At 46.4% G+C, this 26,363-nt stretch overlaps 1 protein-coding gene across 1 annotated transcript; it reads left to right on the top strand.

The window, feature by feature from the left end:
* The first annotated feature begins 329 nt into the window (after window positions 1-329).
* Window positions 330-18,017, top strand: PPP1R10 (protein phosphatase 1 regulatory subunit 10). The gene is made up of 20 exons (XM_007973240.3): window positions 330-402; window positions 626-1,148; window positions 7,633-7,750; window positions 8,424-8,510; window positions 8,673-8,808; window positions 9,679-9,730; window positions 11,560-11,637; window positions 11,771-11,944; window positions 12,169-12,274; window positions 12,377-12,489; window positions 13,326-13,426; window positions 13,677-13,824; window positions 13,901-14,059; window positions 14,158-14,404; window positions 14,573-14,636; window positions 14,749-14,943; window positions 15,131-15,206; window positions 15,457-15,570; window positions 15,728-16,483; window positions 16,755-18,017. The coding sequence occupies exons 3-20, from the start codon at window positions 7,644-7,646 to the stop codon at window positions 16,862-16,864; spliced, it is 2,823 nt and encodes a 940-aa protein (XP_007971431.1). The 5' UTR covers window positions 330-402; window positions 626-1,148; window positions 7,633-7,643; the 3' UTR covers window positions 16,865-18,017.
* The last annotated feature ends 8,346 nt before the right edge of the window (window positions 18,018-26,363 follow it).

Here is a 26,363-nt window from a genome sequence, read left to right as displayed (position 1 = left end):
TAGAGTTTGCCTTTTAAGCAATTTTGAAGGCGATTTTTATCGAGATCCTCTCAGTGCGCATGCTCCGGCACGTTTCTACCAACCCTGGGTGAGAAATGTTCTCCAGGGCGGAAGTGGCGGAAGCAGAGGAAAGGGAGGTGCTGGGCTCTCTGGTCACGCGCACGCGACAGGGAGGCAGAAAGGAGGCGGAAGAGAGTGCCGGGGAAGGGGCGGAGCAAAGGTGAAGTGAGACTAGCCAATCAGCTGGCGAATTGTCATTTAGGTTGACCAATGAGTTCACGCCTCGCGTATAATGTCTCGCGACAAGGGGGTTTCACTAGCACGTTTGGGCGCGTTGGGCGGCGTCCGGGTATAAAAGACTCCACCCGAGCGGGCGGCCGCCATTCTGGGGTTCGTTTAGAGGTAAGTTTACCTACCTTGTTGTTTAGTGGGTAAAATTTTGCGGAGAGCGTTGGATCTGGGAAGCGGGGTAGGGATGGGTTCATTTGAGAGCCACGGCTTAAAGCGGCTGCGATCAGGATGGGGCACAGAGGTTTGTTTGGGGACAGCAAAGATGGCTTTTCTGGGTGTTTTGAAGCAACCCGTACTGATTACATCTTTCTCCCTTGTGTTCCTTTTATCCCAGGTTTGAATTTTCTCGGAGAAAGACAGGCCGACCACGAGGAAAACAGAAACAAGCCGCAGCAACATCTAAGCCCTTGAAAGGATCCTGAGAGAGGGGGGAAAGGGAAAACAGCAGCCACCAGCCCAACCACTTGTGTCTTCTGCCCCTTCCCACCTATCTTGCCCACCCCACCAGCCCACGCTGCTTGGGACTTGAAATCTGTGGCCGAAGGACCGTCACCACATAACTTGAAAAATAATCAACCACCCTCCCTTCCCAAACCACCCAAATTCACTCATCCAGCGTTTACTTTTTTGAATCCACTCAGAACTTTTTTCTGCGACCCCCCCTCCCTAAATGGAGTTGGGTGGGGGGGGAAATGAATACTGAGTTGGCCTTTATTTTTTAAAAGACTTTTTGATCCAATGAGGCCCCCTAAATAATTGAGTTTTGGGTCCTGGTTGGTTGTTTTATTTTTTTTCCTCCAAAATTTTACCCCCTCCCCCCTGAGCCCGAGGTGCTGACGTCGCAAAAAAATTGGATAGTAAGTGTCGAATTTTCAAAAACCAGCCTTGCAACAAGAAGTCAACGTTTCCCGTTGTGAAACCAAAAATAATGAGAGGAAGAAATGAGACCATAGAACAAACAGAGAACTGGAGAAGGACCAATTTGGTCACTTAATCTCCATTAAAAAGGGCCTGTGGGTCTAAACAGTCTTGTTCTCTCTCCCCTACCACCTCTCTCTTCCCTGCTCTGCTGCAGGCAAAGAGAGGGTGGAGGGAGGGCCAGCAAGTGAGGATTTTGATGGTTAACCCTTGGTAATCCAGCCAATTTCCAGACTGCCAAAGCCATACGTGTTATATAAGGAGGAATGGTTACCTTCCTCTGGTTAGCAGCAGTCTTCGAAAGGGTTAATGAGCTCACATACAAGAGATGGTGGATCTTGTGGCCCAGAAGTACCACTTCTTTGTGTGTGAGACAAGCAGGGTGCCTTTCAATTTGCCAGATTAATAAGCAATCTGTACATAAAGATTGCAGGGTAAGGAGATGGGCAGAGAGAAATAATAGCTCGCTATAAGTTTTTAAATGTTAAATCCTCTCAATTTTAATGTAATTTGTTTGGGGTGTATTTGTGTGGTTAAAATAGGTGGCAATCTAGGAATAAAGATTGCAAGACACTTAGGACAAAATATAATCTTAGTGCCAGTACATACAATAGTTGGGGAGGTAAAGAATGTCTTATAATTGTTGCAGATTGCTTAGGTATTTAAAAGCAAAAGAGTGATTAACATTTTAACTTGATATTTTTTGGTGGGGGAGGTACAGTTAAATAGAGGGTGGAAAGGTTGGGTAATGTGGAATTTAGGAGTATAATTTTAAAAGCCATTTAGTGCAATTGAATGCTAGCTTTCTAAAAGATTTGTGTCGTTAAAAGGAATTTTTTTCTTCCCTGCTTCAATATGGCGACTTTCCTTGTCCTTTTGTCTTCCAAGCGGCGTTGCAGGTTGTGTCTTGACCCATTTTTTTTCCTGTCCTCCCACCTCAACCCTATTTGTTGAGAGGGGTCCAAGTCCTTCCTCCCCCTTTCCCTCTATAGGGAGGATGGGGGTGGTCGATGGTAGCCGGTTGAACCTACGTTGCAAATGCAGTTCTTCCCTGCAGAAAATTGTTCTAATATTTTGATTGCTTTAATTTTCACTACGCTCTTACTGATCAAAATAGGTCAAAGATTATTCACGATGGGGAACTGGCTTTTGGCTTTTTACTAAAAAGGTGTTTTTATAATGTAACTGAAGCTACCGGCAGAGCTGGGTGGCTTTTTAAAGTTCGAGTCCTCTTTCTCCATTACAAAATGGCGTCCCTCCGTCTTTGTTGTTTTTCTTCCCCCTTTGCCATCCTGAGCTTAGGGCCGCCCTAGAAAATTGGTCAAGGGGGAGGAGCAGCCTTGAAAGGTGATGTAATCAGCTTTCTTCCTCTTTTCTCCACCCTCTTGAAGCTCCACCCCTGAGCAGATGCCTTTGCACTCCCTGTGCTCGTGGCTGCTAGGGAGAAGACATTTTCCTAATTTTCATTATATAAAATGCTTTAAAGGGATGAGAGCTTATAGGAATTAAGTATTAAGGCTGTCCATCTCCTTGGGTAGTTCTAGTTTTTATAGAACCAGTTTTTATTTTCACTTGCACTCATCACAACTGCTTGTAATTTTTCCCCACTTCAGCTGCCAGGGGTGAAAAAACAGGCAAACCCAAGACTGGGAAGCTTTGAGGATGTGTGTGAGCGTGTGTGTATGTATATATGTGTGTAGGGGGAGATGGGAAAGACACAAGGGCTTGCGAGAGTACCTTCGAGATAAACGGGCCTGATGACACTGAAATGTGCCATTTCTGCTCAGGAACCAGTCTTTGGGCCTCCTGCATTTGGTCGCTTTGTGTAATGAGAATCGGGGGAAGGTGGATACTTTTAGGACTTTCTTCTAAATCGCCCTCATTCCCACCTCTCAGTTTGGGGATAAACTGTATTCAGTGCTGTATCACGTTCTGCACTTGCTTAGTTCCTGTACATTGGTACTAGGATAAGAAGTGAATCTTTAGGAAAGGAGGCGGCAGTTGTAAACTCAAGGCAGGGGGAATCAAGCTACAGTTTCTGGTAAGCAAAACCTTTCTGGTATTACATTTCACAACTTTCATATTTTTTTTTCCCCCAAAGAACCACCTTTTTTGAATTTCTTTTTCCTTCCCTTCTAAAAGAAATTCCTTGAAAGCATTAATGAAAAAATGATGTCCTCTTCATTTTTCAACTCATGCAGTGCTGTGGCAGTTGGTGCATGTTCAGAAGCCATGCCCTATCTGAGGGTGGTGTTGGGTGTCTGGTTCCTTTCTTCCCCCAACTTTTTCAAAGCCAAATCTTTATCAGACTCTCCATATAATTTTAATTTTTAAAAGTCCTGCACTGAAGCGTGGAGGTTCTAGGCAGAATTGGAAAGCACAACTGCCCTGTGGTGACGTGGGTGAGACTTAGGGCTAATTTTCTACTGGGTACAGATTCTCAAATTATTACTTAAACTTCTGGATTGGATGGGAGGGACTCTTCCACATGTCTATTGACCACAAGTTTTTTTTGTTTTGTTGTTTTTTTTCTTTTAAGCAGTTTGCCATGTGCCTCTGCAGCATATCTTCCTTGGGAGCTGAACATTCTACCCACTGGGGTTCCTGATATCTAGTGAGCCAGGGGATTAATAAAGAAGATCTTCCTTAGCATGGGAGATGGGAAGCAAGGTCTACTAGGGGAACCACATCCATTCAGAGAATCTTGGAAAAGCTGATCCTTGTAGTTTGTGGCCAGAGTTCCAGTCTGGGGTCTTTTTCTATGAGTTGGGGTGGTGTATCATTTTGCATCTTTATTGAAAGGCAGATAAGCTTCTGAGGAGCTCATGTATCAGGTTTGCAAAATGACTTTGAGGGGTAGGGGCTTACTACTTGGAAGCAAGCTATGACCTTGTGATGAATCACCTGAGAGACATAATTCAGTCCACTATTGAGTCAAACTAGGAAATGCCTAAAACACTGAAGAAAGGAAGGGGAACATGAGTTAGGTACAAATCATTTTCATTTCCAGAAGTACCTCTAAATTAAGGTAAATTTGGTAGTTTTTTCTCCTTTTGTTAGAAGACAGTTATTTTTTAAAGAACTCTGACTTGCACAGAATTTTTATCCTGAACCAATTCAGTCCTGTTCATTGGTGATGGATGTGGAATAACTTTAGCTATGCTGGATATTTTTTCACCCTATTTAATTGAATAGCCCTCAAGTAAAATTCATTTTGAAGGCAGGAGTTGGTGTCACAGACGTTTATCTCTGGTAAAAGTGGTAGAAAATTCCCCAGTGCCTTGTGCCAGTAGAGTATGGCTCTGCCTGAAACATCTCCATAAGGAAAGCATAGCTTAGGATGAGGTGGACGTAGGCCAGGGGGTTGCTCCCTCACTCCCCACCTTCTGTATGTTCTGCAGTCAAGGAAATAGCAGCTCATTAAAAGAAGACATAATCATGCCCTGGATTATTCGTGGTTCCAGAAAGCTTTCTCAAGCTTTCATTCTAGACTCCAGATCCTGAGTAGGTAATGTTACAACACTTAGTCACAGCCCCTGCCTTCCTTCATCAACTCAGTTTGCCTTCTCAGCGGTAGCCCTGTGCCCGGAATGTTGGACTTTACGTTCCTTCCCACCTCAGTGCCTTGGAACTTGCTTGGTTTTTTCCCAAAATATACTGACTTCCAAGTAAGGAAACTAGGTTATAAGACACTTGGGGTCCTTAATTTTAAATAAGAATGAATCTGCCTAAAGGAAGGCCATCATGAGAAAACCCACTTACATTTTATCAAGATTGGTGCTAATGAGACAAAATTTCACTTATATTTCCAAAATATAAGTAGTGGAAAATGAATATTTAACACTAATTTTGCTTTGTCTCTTAGCTTCCCTTTGACTATTAATGTTTTTTATTCTTGTTTATACAAATGGGAATAAAAAAGTCCTTGGATCCCATTCCCAGCAGAGGGCTCTGGACAGAATTTAGCTTTGTATTCATTGGTCCATTTTTCTAAGACTGGCTCTTCTGTCTTGTCTCCCATCCTCTGAAGGAACACTTGAGCTCAGATGACAGTTTATTTAGTGTCTGAAGGAAATAGGGGTAGCTGGTCTATTTATTGGCTTAGCTTGCAGTTGGATATGCCAAAGGGAATTCTCCAGGGTTATATATATTCAGCCCTGGGTTTGAATCAGTCAAGTCAAGGGGAACTGGTTTGAAATGATGTTTAATTCAAGGCCTTTTGTCAAATTGCATATATTTTGCTTTGGGAATCTAATGGTAGGTATGTGTGTGTATATATATAGAGTTTTAAAGATTTCTTAGTCTCTTGATTGCTTATGATATGTTATTATTGGAACCCATACATTGCTTTTCCAGTCTCCAACAGATGTGATATCTGTTTTATATGTCCCTTTATCATATTTCTTTATAGTTTCTATAGATCACTTTATAGTATCTCACTACATGGGAAGAATACCTTTATTTCTGTGTCTGTCTGTGTAAGAATCACCATACTTGAGTGGATTTGGCCCACGAACGTCTAATCTTTTCCAGTATTCTCCTTGAATGTTTTTTCTCTGATCTCAGGTTCCACTTGTACTTGTAGAGGTTCCAGGGCAGCAGTGACTTCTCAACATTTCTTGCCTCATCTCTCCCTCTGTTCGGCCCACAGGTTATGATCTCCAGAGCCAAGATTATACTTCTTCCCTTCCTGGCTGCCTCCTCCCTGCTTCTGCTGCTGCTCGCCTAGGTTGTTAGGACCTACACATTTGGAAATTTATTGACCTTTTTGTTGGGAGGACTAAAAGGCTGAGATTGTTATGCTTATGTTTTTTCTTTTGTTTGAGAACAAATAGAATTAATTTGCATTATCTTACAAGAAACGTGTGTTTTTTCCGGCACAAAAATACTCATCTTCGTAAAATACTGATTTTTCTACCCTTCTGCTGGGATTGTGTCTGCTACCTCTGTGCTAGATGTAGGATGAGGAAGGTTTTGTTCTTGCCTCTTCCTTGCTACCCAGTGTTGGCCTTATTGCCCAAAGGCAGAGATTGCTGAAATGGCTTTCTTTTTTGGTGGTTTTTTGTTTGTTTGTTTGTTTTTGAGACAGGGTCTTACTCTGTCGCTCAGGCTGGAGTGCAGTGGCAAAATCACAGCTCATTGTAGCCTCAATGTCCCTGGGCTCAAGCAGTCCTCCCATTTTCCCACCTCAGCCTCCTGGGTAGCTGGGACTACAGGTGCACACCATAATACTCAGCTTATGTTTTGTAGAGATGAGGTTTCGCCATGGTTCTGAGGCTGGTTTCAAACTCTTATGCTCAAGGAATCTGCCCACCTTGGCCTCCCAAAGTGCTGGGATTACAGGCATGAACCACAGCACCTGGCCTCTTTTTTGGTTCTTAGAAGCAAGTATTTAGAGGCAGTGTAGATACAAATCCCAATCAGAACAATATTGATTGTAAATTACCTTTCTGGAACTTCAGTTCTGCCCTGTCCCATAAAAGGAGCTTAGCTTTTAACTAATCCCTTTTCCAACCTGGTCTAAAACAGCTGCTTAAAAGGGAATTTTTCTAGCGTTTGACTTTATTCCATTCTTTAGTTTCCATGGTTTTCAGTTTTAGGCTTTCCTAGGGGATCCACAGCGTGATTTTTGAGGAGAGGACCAGATTCACATCTTTGCTTTTGAAAGCACAAACCACTAGCTTCCGTTTAACATGGAGACAGTAAAAACTTGTGCAGTGTTTGGTTAATGAGTGACAGTCTATTCAAGGCCTAGGAGGACCTGCTTGATTTCCTTGCATCCATTTGTCTCAATATCTGGCACCTACCTCCAGAGCTCCTTAGGGAGGGATTCTGTTTTCAAGTTTTGTTTTGTTCTCTATCATCTACCACTTCAGCTGATAGATATCTTGCCTTATGTCATGATTATGACTCTTAATGGGCTAAGATAAAAAGGAATCAACTCTTACAAGACATTTAGCTCAAACACCCAAGATTGGCCCAATTTCTGTCAAGCTATAGGCTGTTTTTCAAGCCAGATTTTTCAGCAACTAGGGAAGACAGGACTTAACAATAGGTACAGATGCCCTGGAGAGTTGAACATCTTGTTATGAGAACTGAATCTTAGCTCTAGTACGATCTAGTGAAGTTCAGCCATCCTAGGAAGGATGCTGCTGGGAGGGAGAGACAGGTGTGCTGCTCTAGTCCTCCAATCGAGTTGCTTTCCTGTTCAGTCACATATGCTCCCCATGTTTAACTTGCTAGGGCTATTTTCTCGGTAGTGGCAAGTGGTCTGTGTTGATTTTTCATATCTAAAAAATAGCATAGTTGAATAGTCACTATACCTTGTCAGATGTAGAGATGTGGTTTATTAGAGGGCCTACTCGGGTAGTCCTTGCCACCCATTTATTCTGTGGGTTTGTTTGTTTTGTCCTCTTACCATAGAAACCACCATCATGGGTTCTGGTCCCATAGACCCCAAAGAACTTCTCAAGGGCCTGGACAGCTTCCTTAACCGAGATGGGGAAGTCAAAAGTGTGGATGGGATTTCCAAGATCTTCAGGTGAGTCTTTACCCTTTTTTGGATTCATTGTGAGTAGAGAATATTGTGTGTTAAAATATGGCTGCAGTTGAGGCAGACTGGAATGATCCTGGAAAGGAAAGGGAAAGACAGTCAGTGCAATAGGATTAAAATCTAACAATTTTAGGGTAAGGGATAGGAAAAGATGATCACTTGGTTTCTGACCATAGCAGAAGCTGGAGAGTTGGACGTCCACAGTCCCAAGGGAGTCATATGTTGGAATGAGAGCAGGGTAGCCTGGTAACAGAATTCTAGATTGTTTTGGTTCATGTTCCACCTACCTGTAATGTTATTTTCTTTCAGGGATTCTCAGGTTCAGGGGAGAGTAAATAAGCCAGTCTTGAACAGACTATTAGGGACAGTTGTTGAGGGCTAGCCGTATCACCTGGGGGCAGAATGACATTCATCCTGTGTGTTAGGGAGGCAGTGATGCTCTCCTCCCCAGGTCAGGGACTTCGGTGTCTCTGTTCTCCCATAAGTTTCCATGTTGCACTGAATCCATCCCATCCTCCTAGAGGTATATGTGACTCCCCCTCTCTGGAGCAAAGTCCCAAATCATCAGGAATCTCTAGGCAGTTCACAGATTAGAGAGGCGCTTTTGCTAAGAGAAGAGATACTGGCTGCTTCATTTCTAACCCTCACTCATATCCTGCAGTTTGATGAAGGAAGCACGAAAGATGGTGAGTCGATGCACTTACTTGAACATTCTCCTGCAGACCCGTTCACCAGAAATACTGATCAAGTAAGTGGGGATCTCGATGGTTGGAATGGGAAGATGTAGCTAAAAGATGGGGCGGTGAGGCATGGGGTTCCAGGGTCATTGATGGGAGACTGGGATCGTGGGATGTGGTACTTTCAAAACCTAGAAAGGGCGTTACTGATAGATTCTCCTGCCTGCCTGCAGGTTTATTGACGTTGGTGGCTACAAACTTCTTAACAATTGGCTGACGTATTCAAAGACAACCAACAACATTCCCCTCCTCCAGCAAATACTACTGACCCTGCAGCACCTACCACTCACTGTAGACCATCTCAAGCAGGTACCTTTAGTCTTTAAACCCTGATTCTTCTTTTTTTGGTTTAGTCTAACAGATGAAAACTCACACTGACTGATGTTGGCTGTGATCTTGGGCCTGTGAGATAGAATGGCAGAAAAAGAATTTAGAATAAGAAGACTTGGTTTGAATTTATCTCCTTTAATAGATGTGTGGCGCCTGGGTGCGGTGGCTCACGCCTGTAATCCCAGCACTTTGGGAGGCTGAGGCGGGCAGATGACGAGGTCAGGAGACCGACATCATCCTGGCTAACACGATGAAACCCCGTTTCCACTAAAAATACAAAAAATTAGCCAGGCATGGTGGCATGCATCTGTAGTCCCAGCTAATCAGGAGGCTGAGGCTGGAGAATCGCTTGAACCCAGGAGGTGGAGGTTGCAGTGAGCCGAGATCACACCACTGCACTCCAGCCTGGGTGACAAAGCGAGACTTGTCCCCCGCCCCCCAAAAAAACAATGTGTCAGCCGGGTGTGGTGGCTCACACCTGTAATCCCAACACTTTGGGATGCTGAGGTGGGTGGATTGCTTGAGCCCAGTAGTTTAAGACCAGCCTGGGCAAAAATGATAAAACCCTGTCTCTACAAAAAATAAAATTTACCCAGATGTGGTGGTGGTGGTACATGCCTGTAGTCTCAGTTATTTAGGAGACTCAGGTGGGAGAATCATTTGAGTCTGGGAGATTGAGGCTGCAGTGAGCCAAGATTGCGCCACGCACTCTAGCCTGGGCAAGACAGTGAGACTCCGTCTCAAAAAAAAAAAGATAGGGGGGAGCATTGTAACTTTTGTCATTTTTAGCTCTAAGTGGAATTATTTGCCTCCTGGCATTTACCTTTCTGTTGCTCCCATCTCTTATAGAACAACACAGCTAAACTGGTGAAGCAGCTGAGCAAGTCAAGTGAGGATGAAGGTAGGGTGCCGCTCCTGCTCTCTCATGGGCTTTTCTCTGTTACTTCCACTTCATTACCTTAATATCTTTTCCCATCCTTGGATTGTCGCTTCACTTTTCTCTTTCTGTGTCACTTTGCTTTTTTTTTCCTTCTTTTAAAGAGAAAGTTCCTCTAACCTGTACCCTGTTTCCTGTTCTCAATTCCAAAGTTGTTCATTTCTCTGTTGCTGAATATAAGGCGCCATACTTTAACTGGAAGCTGATTCCTAAGATTGCTTGTTATAAAACACATACACTTAAAATTCGCTGTGGGAAATAGTATCATCCTAGCGTGTCTCATCATCATTCACTTCTGTTTTTCTAACTATAGCATATTCTGGGAACTTTAATAACTGGTTTCCTAACAATAGATATACTAGTTCTACCAATAAACATATTCCTGTAGGACATGGGCAAAATCTTGACTCTTGAAATATATCAAAGCGCCGGGCGCAGTGGCTCACGCCTGTAATCCCAGCACTTTGGGAGGCCGAGACGGGCGGATCACGAGGTCAGGAGATTGAGACCATCCTGGCTAACAAGGTGAAACCCCGTCTCTACTAAAAATGCAAAAAATTAGCCGGGCGTGGCGGTGGGCGCTTGTAGTCCCAGCTACTTGGGAGGCTGAGGCAGGAGAATGGCGTGAACCCGGAGGCGGATCTTGCAGTGAGCCGAGATTGCGCCACTGCACTCCAGCCTGGGTAACTGAGCGAGACTCCATCTCAAAGAAAAAAAAAGAAATATATCAAAGCTCTGATTCTTTCCTTTTCTAAAAGAGTTGTGGAGCTTCTGGCAAGGACCATACAGTTCTGTCTTAAAGACAAAGCCTGTCTCCTTTAGAAATTTAGAGTTTCCTTTATCTCTACCCAGGCACACAAGATACCAGTTTCCCACCAAGTGAGCAGTAATCTATTTCCAACTGGCTTAATTGTGCTGCTCTCTTTAAATATATATTTAATTACCATCATTCCTTTAGATATTGAAATTTGTATATTCCCTGTCGGCTGTAGTTAAGTCTCACCGGAACCATAGTTATCAGTTACTCCAGAAAGGTTTTAGGATATTCCTGCATTGAGGTTCATGTTGGCTTAGGTGTAGAAATTGCTAATTGTATGACTGTTTCAAAAAGTTATGTTTTAGTGTTCTGTGAAAATCTTACTATTAAATGACAAATTACGAAATAAGTCTATAAGTGGAAATGTTGGCCAGAAGAGAGGTGCCATAGATCAGAGATGTTATTTGCCAAGTACAAAAGGAAAGAGTTACAAAAGTATTTTTTCATTTAGAAACAAATTTTATGCTTGTTTTTACATCTATAAAGGAAAATAAAAAGTCTTCAGATTGTTGTAACAATTAGGTGTGTTATACATAAAGCAACTAATGTAGCTTTTTAAAAAACTGTCAGTAGTTTTTGAGGAACTGGTGGATTTTGGTTACATGTATAAGTTCTTTAATGGTGATTTCTGAGATTTTGGTACTCTCATCACCCAAGCAGTGTACACAGCACCCAATGTGTAGTCTTTTACTAATGCAGATTTTAACCACATATTCTGAAATAAATATTAGGTCTTTTTACTCCAGAGTGGTGTGATGACATCAGAGTTGAAAGTTATTTGAGTAGAACACAACTCTTAATTCATTGTTCCATTTTTTAAGAGTTTGGTTTTTAAGCATATCTCATGTTCTTCTTAAAACTTTGGATTACTTTCTCCATTACATAGATTTTCACAATATTTTCTCAAACCTCCCATTTTCTGTTCCTGGAAGAATATTTTACATTATTAGGCATTTCCCCTTTCTCTCACCTGCAGAGCTCCGGAAATTGGCCTCAGTCCTTGTCAGCGACTGGATGGCTGTCATCCGCTCTCAGAGCAGTACTCAGCCCGCTGGTAAGCTCCTTAGTCCTTTATCCTTTGTATTTATTTCTTTCCTACTGGGATGTGGCCTTTAGGTGCTCCCAGTCTGCTTCACCTCTGACAGTGTTTAAATGAAATCCATTTCTGCTTTGTTTTTTCACGACAGAGAAAGATAAGAAGAAACGTAAAGATGAGGGGAAAAGTCGAACTACCCCTCCTGAGCGACCTTTGACAGAGGTGAAGGCTGAGACCCGGGCCGAGGAGGCCCCAGAGAAGAAGAGGGAGAAGCCCAAGTCTCTTCGAACCACAGCACCCAGTCATGCCAAGTTCCGTTCCACTGGTAAGACTGGCGGCTGGCCTCTGGAGGGTTCGTGTGCATGTGCACACCCAGAGCCTTATGGGGAATCATTTGATGTGTGATATGTTAATCATAAGGAAGAGAGAAGATTAGCAGGGGAAGCTTTGGTTACAAGGTTAGAAGAACATTTGCGGGTGAGAATGGGAGGAAAATTCAGGAGTTTAGGGGTTTGAGTTCAGCTGCCCACACCATGCTTCTTTCCCCAGGACTAGAGCTGGAGACACCATCCTTGGTGCCTGTGAAGAAGAACGCCAGCACAGTGGTGGTTTCTGACAAGTACAATCTTAAACCTATCCCCCTCAAACGTCAGAGGTATGGACCATATTCTCAGGTTCTGAATGGGGTGGATCTGTGGACACAAGGGAGCAAGAGGGGGTGAGTCAGAGATGTTGATGACAGTTCCTCTTCTGACAGCAACGTAGCTGCTCCAGGAGATGCTACCCCCCCTGCAGAAAAGAAATACAAGCCACTCAACACAACACCTAATGCCACCAAAGAGATCAAAGTGAAGATCATTCCGCCACAGCGTGAGTCTAAAGTGGGGAGATGTACTTTGAATTAGGAGCAAAGTCTTTTGTTTTTTTTTTTTTTTTTGAGACAGTCTCGTTCTGTTGCCCAGGCTGGAGTGCAGTGGCACGATCTTGGCTCACTGCAAGCTCCGCCTCCTGGGTCCATGCCATTCTCCTGCCTCAGCCTCCCGAGTAGCTGGGACTACAGGCGCCCGCCACCATGCCCGGCTAATTTTTTGTATTTTTAGTAGCGATGGGTAACATTTTCACCATGTTAGCCAGGATGGTCTCAATCTCCTGACCTCATGATCCACCCGCCTCGGCCTCCCAAAATGCTGAGATTACAGGCATGAGCCACCGCGCCTGGCCAGGAGCAAACTCTTATGGGAACGAATGTCTCTGGGAACGAGAAGTTTTTTTCCCTTCTCTTTTATTATTTCCCTCCATTTTCCTTTGATTTCTTGGTACCCTTTACTTTTTGTACCTCTGGAACTCCCGTTTCCGGGGTCACTTAGGAGTAATTTTAGAGATAAGATAGGGAGGTGTGCCATTTTGTGACTGGTCAGGGGCGCCTGGCAAGGTGATTTGTCGTGTTCACAGGGGCTCACTTCATCATTTACCTGAGCTGTAATTCACATCCAAAGCTATGGCTTGCCTGCCACAAGAAACCTAGAATAACAAGAAGAATATCGTGTGTGAATCCTCCTGCATGTGCTTCCTGGTCCTCTTGAGCTTGTCGTGTCCTAAGTTGAGGCAGGCTCTTCATTGGCTCATTTTATGCCTAGACTGTGTTTGCAGGTGTAGGATTGTGAAGGAGGTCTGATGATGCCATTTGATGCTCTTTCTTTTTGTAGCTATGGAGGGCCTGGGCTTTCTGGATGCTCTCAATTCAGCCCCTGTTCCAGGCATCAAAATTAAGAAGAAGAAAAAAGTGCTGTCACCTACAGCTGCCAAGGTATGGGCTCCCAAAAGTAGGTTTCAGTGAGAGTATAAAAGGTAAAGTAGAAGAAAGGGCACAGCAGCTAGGAGTTGTCCGGGAGGACAAGAGGTGTTTTGCCTTGGATATAGACTGGTGCAGGTGAGCCCAGTGTGGAGACAGAGTCTTCCTTTATATAGGAACTGTTGGGGGATTGTGCCTGGGACCCTGGACTAATTGCCTTGCCCTTGGCTTTCCAGTCAGTTCACTTCCTTTTCTTTCACAATAGCCGAGCCCTTTTGAAGGGAAAACGAGCACAGAACCAAGCACAGCCAAACCTTCTTCCCCAGAACCAGCACCGCCGTCTGAGGCAATGGACATAGACCGTCCAGGCACCCCGGTTCCCCCTGTTGAAGTCCCAGAGCTCATGGATACAGGTAATCTAGAAACTGGTTCAGTTTGGGGGGTTTTCTGAAAGGAGGGATCTGGGTCTGAAACCTCTTCTGCTTCCAGCCTCTTTGGAGCCAGGAGCTCTGGATGCCAAGCCAGTGGAGAGTCCTGGAGATCCTAACCAACTGACCCGGAAAGGCAGGAAGAGGAAAAGTGTGACATGGCCTGAGGAAGGCAAACTGAGAGAATATTTCTATTTTGAATTGGATGAAACTGAACGAGGTAAGAGGTCATTTCCTATGTAATAGGTGTGTTTAAGGGATTTTAAAAGAACTTGGTTGTGCTTACTTTCCCTCTTGCTTTTCTTCCTCTGCTGATAGTAAATGTGAATAAGATCAAGGACTTTGGTGAGGCAGCTAAGCGAGAGATACTGTCAGACCGACATGCATTTGAGACAGCGCGGCGTCTGAGCCATGATAACATGGAGGAGAAGGTGCCCTGGGTGTGCCCCCGGCCCCTGGTTCTGCCGTCACCGCTTGTCACCCCTGGAAGCAATAGCCAGGAGCGATATATCCAGGCTGAGCGGGAGAAGGGAATCCTTCAGGAGCTCTTCCTGAACAAGGAGAGGTGAGCAGAGAGGGATTCCTGCCCTGGGATGTTGAGTGCTTGGACACTCCTGAGGGGAACGTGAGCTGGGGTAATTAAGAGGTGGAAGTTAGAAATTACTTTCAGGGCCTGAATTAATAACTTGACTATCATTCTACTATTTTCCCTCACCTGTGCTGTTCCTGATAGTCCTCATGAGCCTGATCCTGAGCCCTACGAGCCCATACCCCCTAAACTCATCCCCCTAGATGAGGTAAGTCAGTGTTATGTGATGATGGAAGTTGTGATGGTCATTGAATTCAGTGCATCTTTCATGTGAGAATGTCTCTGTTCTGTCAGTCCTAATTTTTCTGTTCTTCTTTCAGGAGTGTTCCATGGATGAGACTCCGTATGTTGAGACCCTGGAACCTGGGGGGTCAGGTGGCTCACCTGATGGGGCAGGAGGCTCCAAGTTGCCTCCAGTTCTGGCCAATCTTATGGGAAGCATGGGTGCTGGAAAGGGCCCCCAAGGCCCTGGAGGAGGAGGCATTAATGTCCAGGAGATCCTCACTTCCATCATGGTATGCGCCCTCTTTCCCCTTTTCCACCTTCTGTGGAGCCTCCTTAAGTGCTCTCTCCTCACTCTGTCTCCCATTCGCCTTACCGCAGTTCTCCACATCTACCCACTTACCCTAATCTTTGGCTCTCCCTTTCGCCATGGTTGTTATCCTGTCTGTCTGTTTACTTTGCCTTCTTACATCCTCACAGGGTAGCCCAAACAGTCATCCTTCAGAGGAACTACTGAAACAACCAGACTATTCAGACAAGATCAAGCAGATGCTGGGTAATCCTCAGGGCCAGCCCCAGGGGACTGGGGGAGGAAGCCTGCAGTGGAGTTGGGGGAAGCAGGGTTTCACAGATGCAGAAGAGTACAGGGCTGTGGACACTAGGCAAGAAATGGGAGGGAAAGACTGGACAGAGAGAGCATTGCTCTGCCAGGTTGGTTTGAGAGGGTCAGTTGGGTGCATCTAAATGGGAAACCATGCCAGTCTTCTAGAGTGCTCATGCTGTGTTATCCTTGTTTTCATTAACAGTGCCACATGGACTCCTAGGCCCTGGCCCGATAGCCAATGGTTTCCCACCAGGGGGTCCTGGGGGCCCCAAGGGCATGCAGCACTTTCCCCCTGGACCTGGGGGACCTATGCCAGGTAGGTGGTGAGTACAAGGTTGGAATGGGCTTATCTGCTTGATTTCAGTCTGATAATAGTATAGGATTGACTGGAAGGTGGGAGGTGAGGTGGTTTAGGTTGGGAGATGGCAGTTCCTGGTAGCTGATACTGTTTTCTCTTTTTTCTCCCCGTACAGGTCCCCATGGAGGCCCTGGTGGGCCAGTGGGTCCACGTCTCCTGGGTCCTCCACCCCCTCCCCGGGGGGGTGATCCCTTCTGGGATGGCCCGGGCGACCCTATGCGGGGTGGCCCAATGCGGGGGGGTCCAGGACCAGGTCCTGGACCATACCATAGAGGCCGAGGTGGCCGAGGAGGAAACGAACCTCCTCCTCCTCCTCCTCCTCCATTCCGAGGCGCCAGAGGAGGTCGCTCTGGAGGAGGACCCCCAAATGGACGAGGGGGCCCTGGTGGGGGCATGGTTGGAGGTGGTGGGCATCGTCCCCATGAAGGTCCTGGTGGAGGCATGGGCAACAGCAGTGGACATCGTCCCCACGAAGGCCCTGGCAGTGGCATGGGCAGTGGGCATCGCCCCCATGAAGGCCCTGGTGGTAGCATGGGTGGGGGTGGAGGACATCGTCCCCACGAAGGCCCTGGTGGTGGCATCAGTGGTGGCAGTGGCCATCGTCCCCATGAAGGCCCTGGTGGAGGAATGGGTGCTGGTGGTGGACATCGCCCCCATGAAGGCCCTGGCGGAAGCATGGGTGGAAGTGGTGGACATCGTCCCCATGAAGGCCCTGGACACGGGGGGCCCCATGGCCACCGGCCTCATGATGTCCCTGGTCACCGAGGCCATGACCATCGAGGACCACCTCATGAGCACCGTGGCCATGATGGCCCTGGCCACGGGGGAGGGGGCCACCGAGGGCACGATGGAGGCCACAGCCATGGAGGAGGTGAGGATGCTCCCTGTCCCCCATATGCCCTTTGGTGTCCCATACAAGCTTTTGGGGAGTGGGTGAGAGTCACTACTGTTGGTAGCTAGGCAGAACGTGAGGTACCCGTCTCTTTGATGTCCCAGTATGCATAGCAGTTCCTACTCTATGCCCTTCCCTCAAATCCCTAAGACTGTCTCTGAAAGTTCTTAGGATGCCATGGACTGGGGTGGTGAGGGTGGCATTGCCCTCAGCCATTTCCTGTCTGACTGTTCTGCCATCATTCCCACAGACATGTCAAACCGCCCTGTCTGCCGACATTTCATGATGAAGGGCAACTGCCGCTATGAGAACAACTGTGCCTTCTACCACCCGGGTGTCAATGGGCCCCCACTGCCCTAGGGACCATTTGCCTGCCCCGTTCACACAACCCCTGTGGACTGCAGCCTCGCTCCTTCTACCCTGTTATGGCTTCTGTGAGGCCCATTTTCCCTTTTCCCCAGCTGATGAGGAGCCGGCCCCCTCAGTTCCCACTTGCTTGGGTTCCTGGGGGTTTTCTGATCACTGGTGCGCATTGATGTACATATTTTCCTCCAGTCTGGGGAGGAGAGAGACTGGAAACGTTCCTGGACTGCTGAAGAGGAGACCCAGTTGGCTTCACTTTTTGAGAAGATTCACCCTGTACCCCAAACCCCTTTCCAGTACTACCCTTAATGCTTGAGAACCTAAAGCTGGTTATCCTGGAGAACACCCCTACCCTTCTATTGCGGGTCCCCACATGCACACAGAACTCTGACACAGGATCAGCTGCACTTAAGAAATCATCCCAGCTCAGTTCATTATTCCTCATGGGGTGGGGAGATGGTGAAGGGGTATTGTATATCCCACTGCACTGAGAGGGCTCAATCAGCTGGATTTGAGTTCTGGAACACACATCATCCCCACTCCTCCCCCAGTGTGGGCTCTCCATTCTGAGTCCTTTCTCAAGTGGGACCTTGAACTGTCTGTGAACACCCAGTCTGCGTCCTGGGTCTGCTAGGTTCGATGATGGTGAACTCATATCTGCATCCAGTGCAAGTTTTAGCTGGCAAAGGTGAGGCCAGTGGTGCTGGTGTGCCTTTGCCAACTACAGCCAGTCTGGAGACTTGATAAAATACTTCAGTGAGACCAGCTTCTCGTCAACTTGGGCCTGGCATGCTGGGCCTGAAAGTCACACTACATGCACTGCCTTGGGGAGTTAGCTCACTCCCTGCTCCCACCTGGAACCTTGCCAGTATGAAGGAGGCTTCCAGCTACTTCACCCTGTCAGCCACCTCTGAATCCCCACCAGGTGCCTTCCTGGGTGGATTCGACAAGATGATTTTGCCCTTTCCCAGTTCTCTCCTTCACCTTGGCATCAGTTGTTTTCTATGAAAACAGTGGATTGGTTGGGTTTTGTGCAGGGTCTTGGGTTAGAGCCAAAATGGATTTGAGGATGAGTATTTTTTTTTTTTTTTTGGTTTTGTATATTTTGTACATTAATAATAAACAGTGGAAAGAGAAGCAGCTTATTTAACCCCTGGTGTGTTTGGACTTTTTTGAGACGGAGTCTCGCTCCGTTGCCTGGGCTGGAGTGCAGTGGTGCAGTCTCAGCTCACTGCAATCTCTGCCTCCTGGGTTCAAGGGATTCTCCTGCCTCAGTCTTCTTTGAGTAGCTGGGATTACAGGCACCTGCCACCATGCCTGGCTAATTTTGTGTTTTTAGTAGAGACAGGGTTTCACCATGTTGGCCAGGCTGGTCTCAAACTCCTGACCTCGTGATCCGCCCACCACGGCCTCCCAAAGCGCTGGGATTACAGGCGTGAACCACCGCGCCCGGCCTGGACTGTTTTTTTAAAAAAGCCATTACCACCTGTGTTAGGTACATTAGTATAAATCTGTGGAATCTGATTTTTACTTCTCTGGAGCTAATGCTTGATCTAAGAGTTGCTATTAAGTACTGGTGAAAAAATACTTCAAGAAGTACATAAAACACTCTAGGATACAGACTAGATCTCAGCCACAGAGGTCTTTCCTGGTTCTCATCTCTCTGAGTCTTCCCTAACACGCCTCGTGTGTGTTCCTGGAACAGTCCTGTCCTGGCTATCATGCCCTCTAGGATGTGTTCTTGGTCATCTTATCCACATTCTACAGATAAGGGAGGAAAACCTGAGGATGCTGGAGTCAGATAAAGGCCATTGTCCCAGCTCTACCTCTCTACAGTCTGGGTGACCTTAGCCAGGTTAGTGTTGGGTATCAGTGGATCATGTCTGTAATTCCAGCACTTTTGGGAGGTCAAGGTGGGAAGACTACTTGAGCCCAGGAGTTTCAGACCAGCCTGGGCAACATAGGGAGACCGGATCTGTACAAAAAAATGCAAAAAAAAAAAAAAAAAAAAAAAAAAAGGCCAGGCATGGTGGCACATGCCTTTAGTTCCAGCTACCTGGGAGGCTGAGGCGAGAGGATCACTTGAGCCTGGGAGTTCAAGGCCACAGCTATGATAGTACCACTGCAATCCAGCCTGAGCAACAGACCAAGACCCTGTCTCACCAAAAAAAAAAAAAAAAAAAAAAAGATAGGCACAGTGGCTCCTGCCTGTAATCCCATCACTTTAGGAGGGCGAGGTGGGTGGATCACCTGAGGTCAGGAGTTTTGACACCAGCCTGGCCAACGTGATAAAACCCTGTCTCTACTGAAAATATAAACATTAGCTGGGTGCCTGTAACCCAGTTACTTGGGAGGCTGAGGCGGGAGAATCGCTTGAACCCAGGAGGTACAGGTTGCAGTAAGCCAAGATCATGCCACTGAACTCCAGTCTGAGTGACAGAGCAAAATTCCGTCACAAAAAACAAAAGGGTAAGTATAGACTGCTCTTCCCAAAGTGGCTCTGGCCAGGCACAGTGGCTCATGCCAGTAATCCTAGCACTTTGAGAGGCCAACGTGGGAGGATCACTTGAACCCAGGAGTTCAAAACTACCCTAAGCAACATAGGGAAACTCCATTTCTCCATTTCCGCGCCCGGCCCCCACTCTTCTTAAAACCAGAAATTAAAGCTGGGCACAGTGGCTCATGCCAGTAATCCCAGCACTTTGAGAGGCCAACGTGGGAGGATCACTTGAACCCAGGAGTTCAAAACTACCCTAAGCAACATAGGGAAACTCCATTTCCCCATTTCTGCGCCCAGCCCCCACTCTTCTTAAAACCAGAAATTAAAGCTGGGCACGGTGGCTCATGCCTGTAATCCCAGCACCTTGGGAGGCTGAGGCGGGTGGATCACCTGAGGTCACAAGTTCAAAAGCAGCCTGGCCAACGTGAAGAAACCCCGTCTCTACTAAAAATACAAAAATTAGCCAGGTGTGGTGATTGGCACCTGTTATCCCAGCTACTCGGGAGGCGGAGGCAGGAGAATGGCATGAACCTGGGAGGCGGAGCTTGCAGTGAGCCAAGATCGTGTCACTGCACTCCAGCCTGGGCAACAAGAGTGAAGCTCCATCTTAAAAAAAAAAAAAATAAGAAGAAAAAAGAAAAAAGGATCTATCACTTGAGAGGGGAGTGTGTGTGGCAGATATGGGGCAGTTGAAGATATTAACATGTTTAACGTGGGTTGAGAACGGTGGTTTTCAAGTCTGTTAGCATTCATCAGAATCATCTGAAGAGTTTATTAGAAAACAAATTTGGGCTGGATGCAGTGGCTTATGCCTGTAATCCCAGCACTTTGAGAGGCCGAGGTGGGCAGATCACCTGAGGTGAGGAGTTTGTGACCAGCCTGGCCAACATGGTGAAATCCCATCTCTACTAAAAAGACAAAAATTAGGCATGTTGGTTTGCGCGCATAATCCCAGCTACTTGAGAGGCTGAAGCAGGAGAATCACTTGAACCCGGGAAGTGGAGGTTGTAGTGAGCCGAGATCACACCACTGCACTTCAGCTTGGGTGACAGAGCGAGACTTTGTCTCAAAAAAAAAAAAAAATTGGGGGTAGGGTCCAGCGAAATTCTGATTCAGTAGGTCAGGATGGATCCTGAGATTTGCATTTCTAACAAATTCCCAGTTGCTGATGCTGCTACACTGCCCTGGAACACGCGCCTCAGCTGTATTTCCGGCATTGGCCACATGAGGGGGCAACAATGTTTTATTAATATCTCTCAAAGGCCTCACTGCATTTAGGCCCAAAGTGAGTAGTTATACCTTCCCCTTGCCCAGGCTTGGTGTGTGTGTGGGATGTTCAGGTCAGTCTGTTGTTGCTCTGTGCACTGGGAGAAGACCTGAGAAGACATAATCTAAGGACCAGGCTAGGACGTGAAATACCAAAGAAGTATACAGCTCAAGTGAAAAAACCCAAACATGTCACAGCCTAGTGGTCACAACTTTGTGTCTCTTTCTGGTTCCATCTACTGCCTGCTTCTCATCCTCTTTCTTCTATCTCCTGCAACAAGCCACAAGAACCTTTAAAGAGAGCTTAGAGTTTTTACTGTATTTTAAGAATGAGCTCGGCCAAACGCGGTGGCTCACACCTGTAATCCCAGCACTTTGGGAGGCCGAGGCAGGCAGATCATGAGGTCAGGAGATGGAGAGCATCCTAGCCAACATGGTGAAACCCCGTCTCTATTAAAAATACAAAAATTGCCAGGCACGGTGGCTCACACCTGTAATCCCAGCACTTTGGGAGGCCGAAGCAGGCGGATCACGAGGTCAGGAGATTGAGACCATTCTGGCTAACACAGTGAAACCCTGTCTCTACTAAAAATACAAAAACTTAGCCAGGCGAGGTGGCAGGCGCCTGTAGTCCCAGCTACTCAGGAGACTGAGGTAGGAGAATGGCATGAACCTGGGAGGCAGAGGTTGCAGTGAGCTGAAATCGCGCCACTGCACTCCAGCCTGGGCGACAGAGCGAGACTGTCTCAAAAACAAACAAACAAACAAAAATTAGCTGGGCATGGTGGCACGCACCTGTAGTCACAGCTACTCGGGAGGCTGAGGCAGGGGAATCGCTTGAACCAGGAGGTGGAGGTTGTAGTGAGCCGAGATCATGCTACTGCACTCTAACCTGGCGACAGAGCAAGACTCTGTCTCAAAAAAAAAAAAGAGATCATTTTCTTTCAAATCATTTATGAAAATTTGGCCAGGCGCGGTGGCTTATGCCTGTAATCCCAGCACTTTGGGCGGCTGAGGCAGGTGGATCACCTGAGGTCAGGAGTTTGAGACCAACCCTAACCAAATGGTGAAACCCTGTCTCTACTAAAAATACAAAAAAATTAGCTGGGCGTGGTGACCGTTGCCTGTAATCCCAGCTATTCTGGAGGCTGAGGCAGGAAAATCGCTTGAATCCAAGAGGCAGAGGTTGCAGTGAATCCAGTGAGCCAAGATCGTGCCATTGCATTCCAGCCTGGCTGACAAGAGCAAAACTTCATCTCAAAAACAAAACAAAAGAACCTGTTCTTTTTTTTTTTTTTAAGACAAGAATTTCACTCTTTTGCCCAGGCTAGAGTGAAATGGCATGATCTTGGCTCACTGCAACCTCTGCCCCCTGGCTTCAAGCGATTCTCCTGCCTCAGCCTCCTGAGTAGATGGGATTGTAGGCGCTTGTCACCATGCCTGGCTAATTTTTGTATTTTTAGCAGAGAAGGGGTTTCACCATGTTGTCCAGGCTGGTCTCGAACTCCTGACCTCAGGCAATCCACCCGCCTCAGCCTCCCAAAGTGCTGGGATTACAGGTGTGAGCCACGGCACCCGGCCTACCTGTTCCTTTTTACTTACGTAAAACCTTTAGATTATATAGGGAAGATTTTCCTTGTTTTTTTGCAGGGGGAGAGAGGTTGAACATTTCATGCATTTCACTACAATGATGTTTCTTCACCAAGCCCTGTAGGCACTTTTCTCTCTCCCGTCTCAGTCTGCTTTTCCTTTCTGCTTCCATTTTTTCCCTCTAAAATACCCTTGCGACATTCAATGTTCTCGTCCTGTCAGTCCTTCCCCAGGGGCAACGGGTCTATCTTCAATTCAGAATCATTATCTCATTTCTTTCATTCCTACTCCTGGGCAGTAGACCTCATGTTGAAAAATCACAAAATCCTACTATCTTAGCCCAGTACAAATTAATATTAGCATATATTCTACACTTACTGCTGCTTGGCATTTTTTGTTTGTTTGTTTGTTTTGTTTTGGTTTTTTTGAGACGAAGTTTTGCTCTTGTTGCCCAGGCTGGAGTCCAACGGTGCAATCTCCACTCACCGTAACGTCCACCTCCCCGGTTCAAGTGATTCTCCTGCCTCAGCTTCCTGAGTAGCTGGGATTACAGCTGTGTGCCACCACGGCTGGCTAATTTTTGCATTTTTAGTAGAGACGGTGTTTTGCCAAGTGATCCGCCTGCCTCGGTCTCCCAAAGTGCTGGGATGACAGGCATGAGGCACCGTGCCTGGCCTACTCTTCTTGATTCTCTGGCACCAAAGCTTGGAAAAGAGTGAGTCCCATCCACTGGGAGCAACATTTCCCCTTCTCTTCCCATGGAAATACCTGAGTCTACATTATCTCCCTTCCATTCTTAGATGAAGAGAATCTTCTTTCCAAAGTAATATTGAGCTGTTCTCCTGGCATCTCTTTTCCCTGTCTCCCCACACCCACTATTTACCATCTAGTAGCCAGAGCAATTTTGTAAAAATGAAAACTGGATCAGTTTGCACTCCTGGCTAAACAGAAGCAATGGCCTCCCATTGCTCAGCCTCTCCTGATCACATCCCAACCCGCTGGTCAAGGCATATAAGGCCCCATGTGTATTGGCGCATGCTCAAGTTCTCAGCTCCAGCCATTCCTTGACCATGTCCAGCTCTTCGCAGCCTCAGGGTCTTTGCACATTTTGGTCCCTTCCCTGAAGGCTCTCCTTTCCTACCTTCAGGCTTTGGCTTTAATGAGGCTGAGGTGGGAGGAGAAGTTGAGCCCAGGAGTCTGAGCCCAGCCCGGGTAACAAAGCAAGACCTCTTTGCTACAAAAAAATTTAAAAATGAGCTGGGCATGTTGGTGAATGCTTGTAGTCCCCGCTATTTGAGAAGGTGAGGTAGGAGGATCACTTGAGCCCAGAGGATTGAGGCTGCAGTGAGCCACTGGAGCCTCTGCACTCCAGCCTGGGAAACAGAGGGAGACGTCTCAAAACAAAAAACACATTTCTACAAGGTTTACTATGTGTACCACGTATGTGCATCACTTGTAGGTAATAAGTTGTTTATAAATAAAACGATTTAATGTGGTTAATGAAATTTCCATGCGCTACCATGGAAGTGTTTCCCTTTCGTGTTCCATTTCTATGCTGCTTTTTGGAGGGCATACTTCTGCCCACATTTAGGTGAATTATTAATTCTATTAACAGCATGTATGATTGGCTAGAGGGATCACAGAAGTTAAAACATATACACTGGAGGAGATAAAATTTGTGGCCAGGTGCCATGGCTCATTCCTGTAATCCCAGCACTTTTGGGGCCCTAGGAGAGAGGACTGCTTGAGGTCAGGAGTTTGAGACCAGCCTGGGCAATATAGCAAGACCTCATCTTTACCAAAAAAAAAAAGAGAGAGAGAAAGAGAGACAGAGAGATGAAATTTATGCCTGTGAGGGGAAGTTATTTTGGAGTATTCTTTCACTATGTTTGAAGTAGTGAAATTAGTGATCAAATACTTGAACTACAAGCTGGTATTCACTTTATAAATAACATTCCTATATATTTTATGTATCATCTCATCTAGATTAGCGAACTAAAAACTTAAAAATGCAAAAGTGCAGGCCAGGTGTGGTGGCTCATGCCTGTAATCCCAGCACTTTGGGAGGCTGAAGTGGGCAGACCACCTGAGGTGAGGAGTTTGAGACCAGACTGGCCAACATGGCAAAACTCGATCTCTACTAAAAGTACAAAACTTAGCCGGACGTGGTGGTTCATGCCTGTAATCCCAGCTACTCGGGAGGCTGACACAGGAGAATCACTTGAACCTGGGAGGCAGAGGTTGCAGTGAGCCAAGATCACTCCACAGCACTCCAGCCTGACAAGAGTAAGACCCCATCTCAAAAAAAAAAGAGAAAAAATTATGAAATGCATATAACAAAAGCAATAGAGTTTAAGGCACTTTACATATTATTACACATCGAATCCCCTAATAACCCTGTGAAGTAGGTACTACCACCTTCATTTTACAGATGAGAAAAGAGGTATCAAGAGGCTAATGGCTTGTCCAAGGTCACGGCCAAGACCCTGACTTCTCCCCCTCGAATTCCGTAAGAGGCATGTTTCCTCATGTCTTTTTTTTTGTTTTGTTTGAGACAGAGTCTTGCTCTGTTGCCTAGGCTGGAGTGCAGTGGTGCGATCTCGGCTCACTGCAACCTCTGCCTCCCAGGTTCAAGCGATTCTCCTGCCTCAGCCTCCTGAGTAGCTAGGACTACAGGTGTGCACCACCACACTCGGTTAATTTTTTTGTATTTTTAGTGGAGATGAGGTTTCAACACGTTGGTCAGGGTGTTCTCGAACTCCTGACCTTGTGATCCACCTGCCTCGACCTCCCAAAGTGCTGGGATTACAGGCATCAGCCACCACGCCCGGCCTCCTTATTTCTAATTTAGAATGTTCCCTGACTATGCAGCTGTCTCCACACCAAACCTTCACTTGTTGTATGAAGCTTGTACCTGAGGTCCAGTATTATTTATTCACTTGGCTGGAAAACAATTTCCCCAAATTAAATGTCCAAACAGTTAAATCTTAGCCACACAGCTCTCCATATTCCCTCTGGAATTGGATACATCTCCTATCACTCCCTTCTCCCCAACCTCCACATCTGTTCTTTCCATCTGCCCTTTTCTTTCCCTCCCTATCTCCCCTAGCTAGTGCAGGATTCAGTTACCCCATTCCCGTAACAAAAGTTATGGGCTTCACCGTACAGGTTTCTATAGCACGCCTTGCCTATCACCACGTAATACCACTACCCACCATCTGTATTTTACTTTCCAAACCCATCTCCCCAGTCTAACTCTTAAGAAAAATGGCCACAGCAGCTATCATCCATGAACTCCCAGGTTAGCTTGTTCTTCCTCCCAAGCCTTAGCTCTGCTCTTTTCCTGCTTCTGAAAAATGGCTCCCTGTTTCCTGATTATTCAAATCATTATTTTTCAAGGTCTATCCTCAAGTGACACTGTCAAATAATCAAGCCGTGGATAATGTTTCCTTTTGAGTATGTGGCAACTTAGAATCTAGAGTACTACATGTTAGACAATTGATCAAATTATATTACCTATTCATGCTTACTTTTAAGTCTTCTCTAACCAGACTATTAATGAAGGCAGATCTTGTCCCTTCCCTTCTTATATGTTGCACAGTACTGTACATGTTGGCTGGACGATTTAATTTTTTTTTTTTGAGATGGAGTCTCGCTCTGCGCCCAGGCTGGAATGCAGTGGTGCAATCTCGGCTCACTGCAACCTCCGGAGGTCTCCTGGGTTCAAGTGATTCTCTGCCTCAGGCTCCCGAGTAGCTGGGATTACAGGCACCTGCCACCACTCCCAGCTAATTTTTGTATTTTCAGTAGAGACGGGGTTTCACTATGTTGCCCAGGCTGGTCTTGAACTCCTGACCTCGTGATCCGCCTGCCTTGGCCTCCCAAAGTGCTGGGATTACAGGCGTGAGCCACCGCGCCCAGCCGATTTAATAATTTTTGAGAGGATCAATACCCTGGTCCCTGACCACAGGGCAGAGCACTTCCTCATTCAAGAGATTAGCTTGGACAATGAGACCCGAATTCTGGTTAGACGTGGTGGCTCATGCCTATAATCCCAGCACTTTGGGAGGTCGAGGCAGGAAGACTGCTTGAGGTCAGGAGTTCAGGACCAGCCTTAAGAAACATAGCAAGACACTGTCT

The sequence above is a fragment of the Chlorocebus sabaeus genome, chromosome 17 (assembly GCF_047675955.1).
Source record: "Chlorocebus sabaeus isolate Y175 chromosome 17, mChlSab1.0.hap1, whole genome shotgun sequence".
Taxonomy (NCBI): domain Eukaryota; kingdom Metazoa; phylum Chordata; class Mammalia; order Primates; family Cercopithecidae; genus Chlorocebus; species Chlorocebus sabaeus.
The sequence above is the reverse complement of the archived record's forward strand: the minus strand, read 5'-3'. Positions and strand labels throughout refer to the sequence as shown.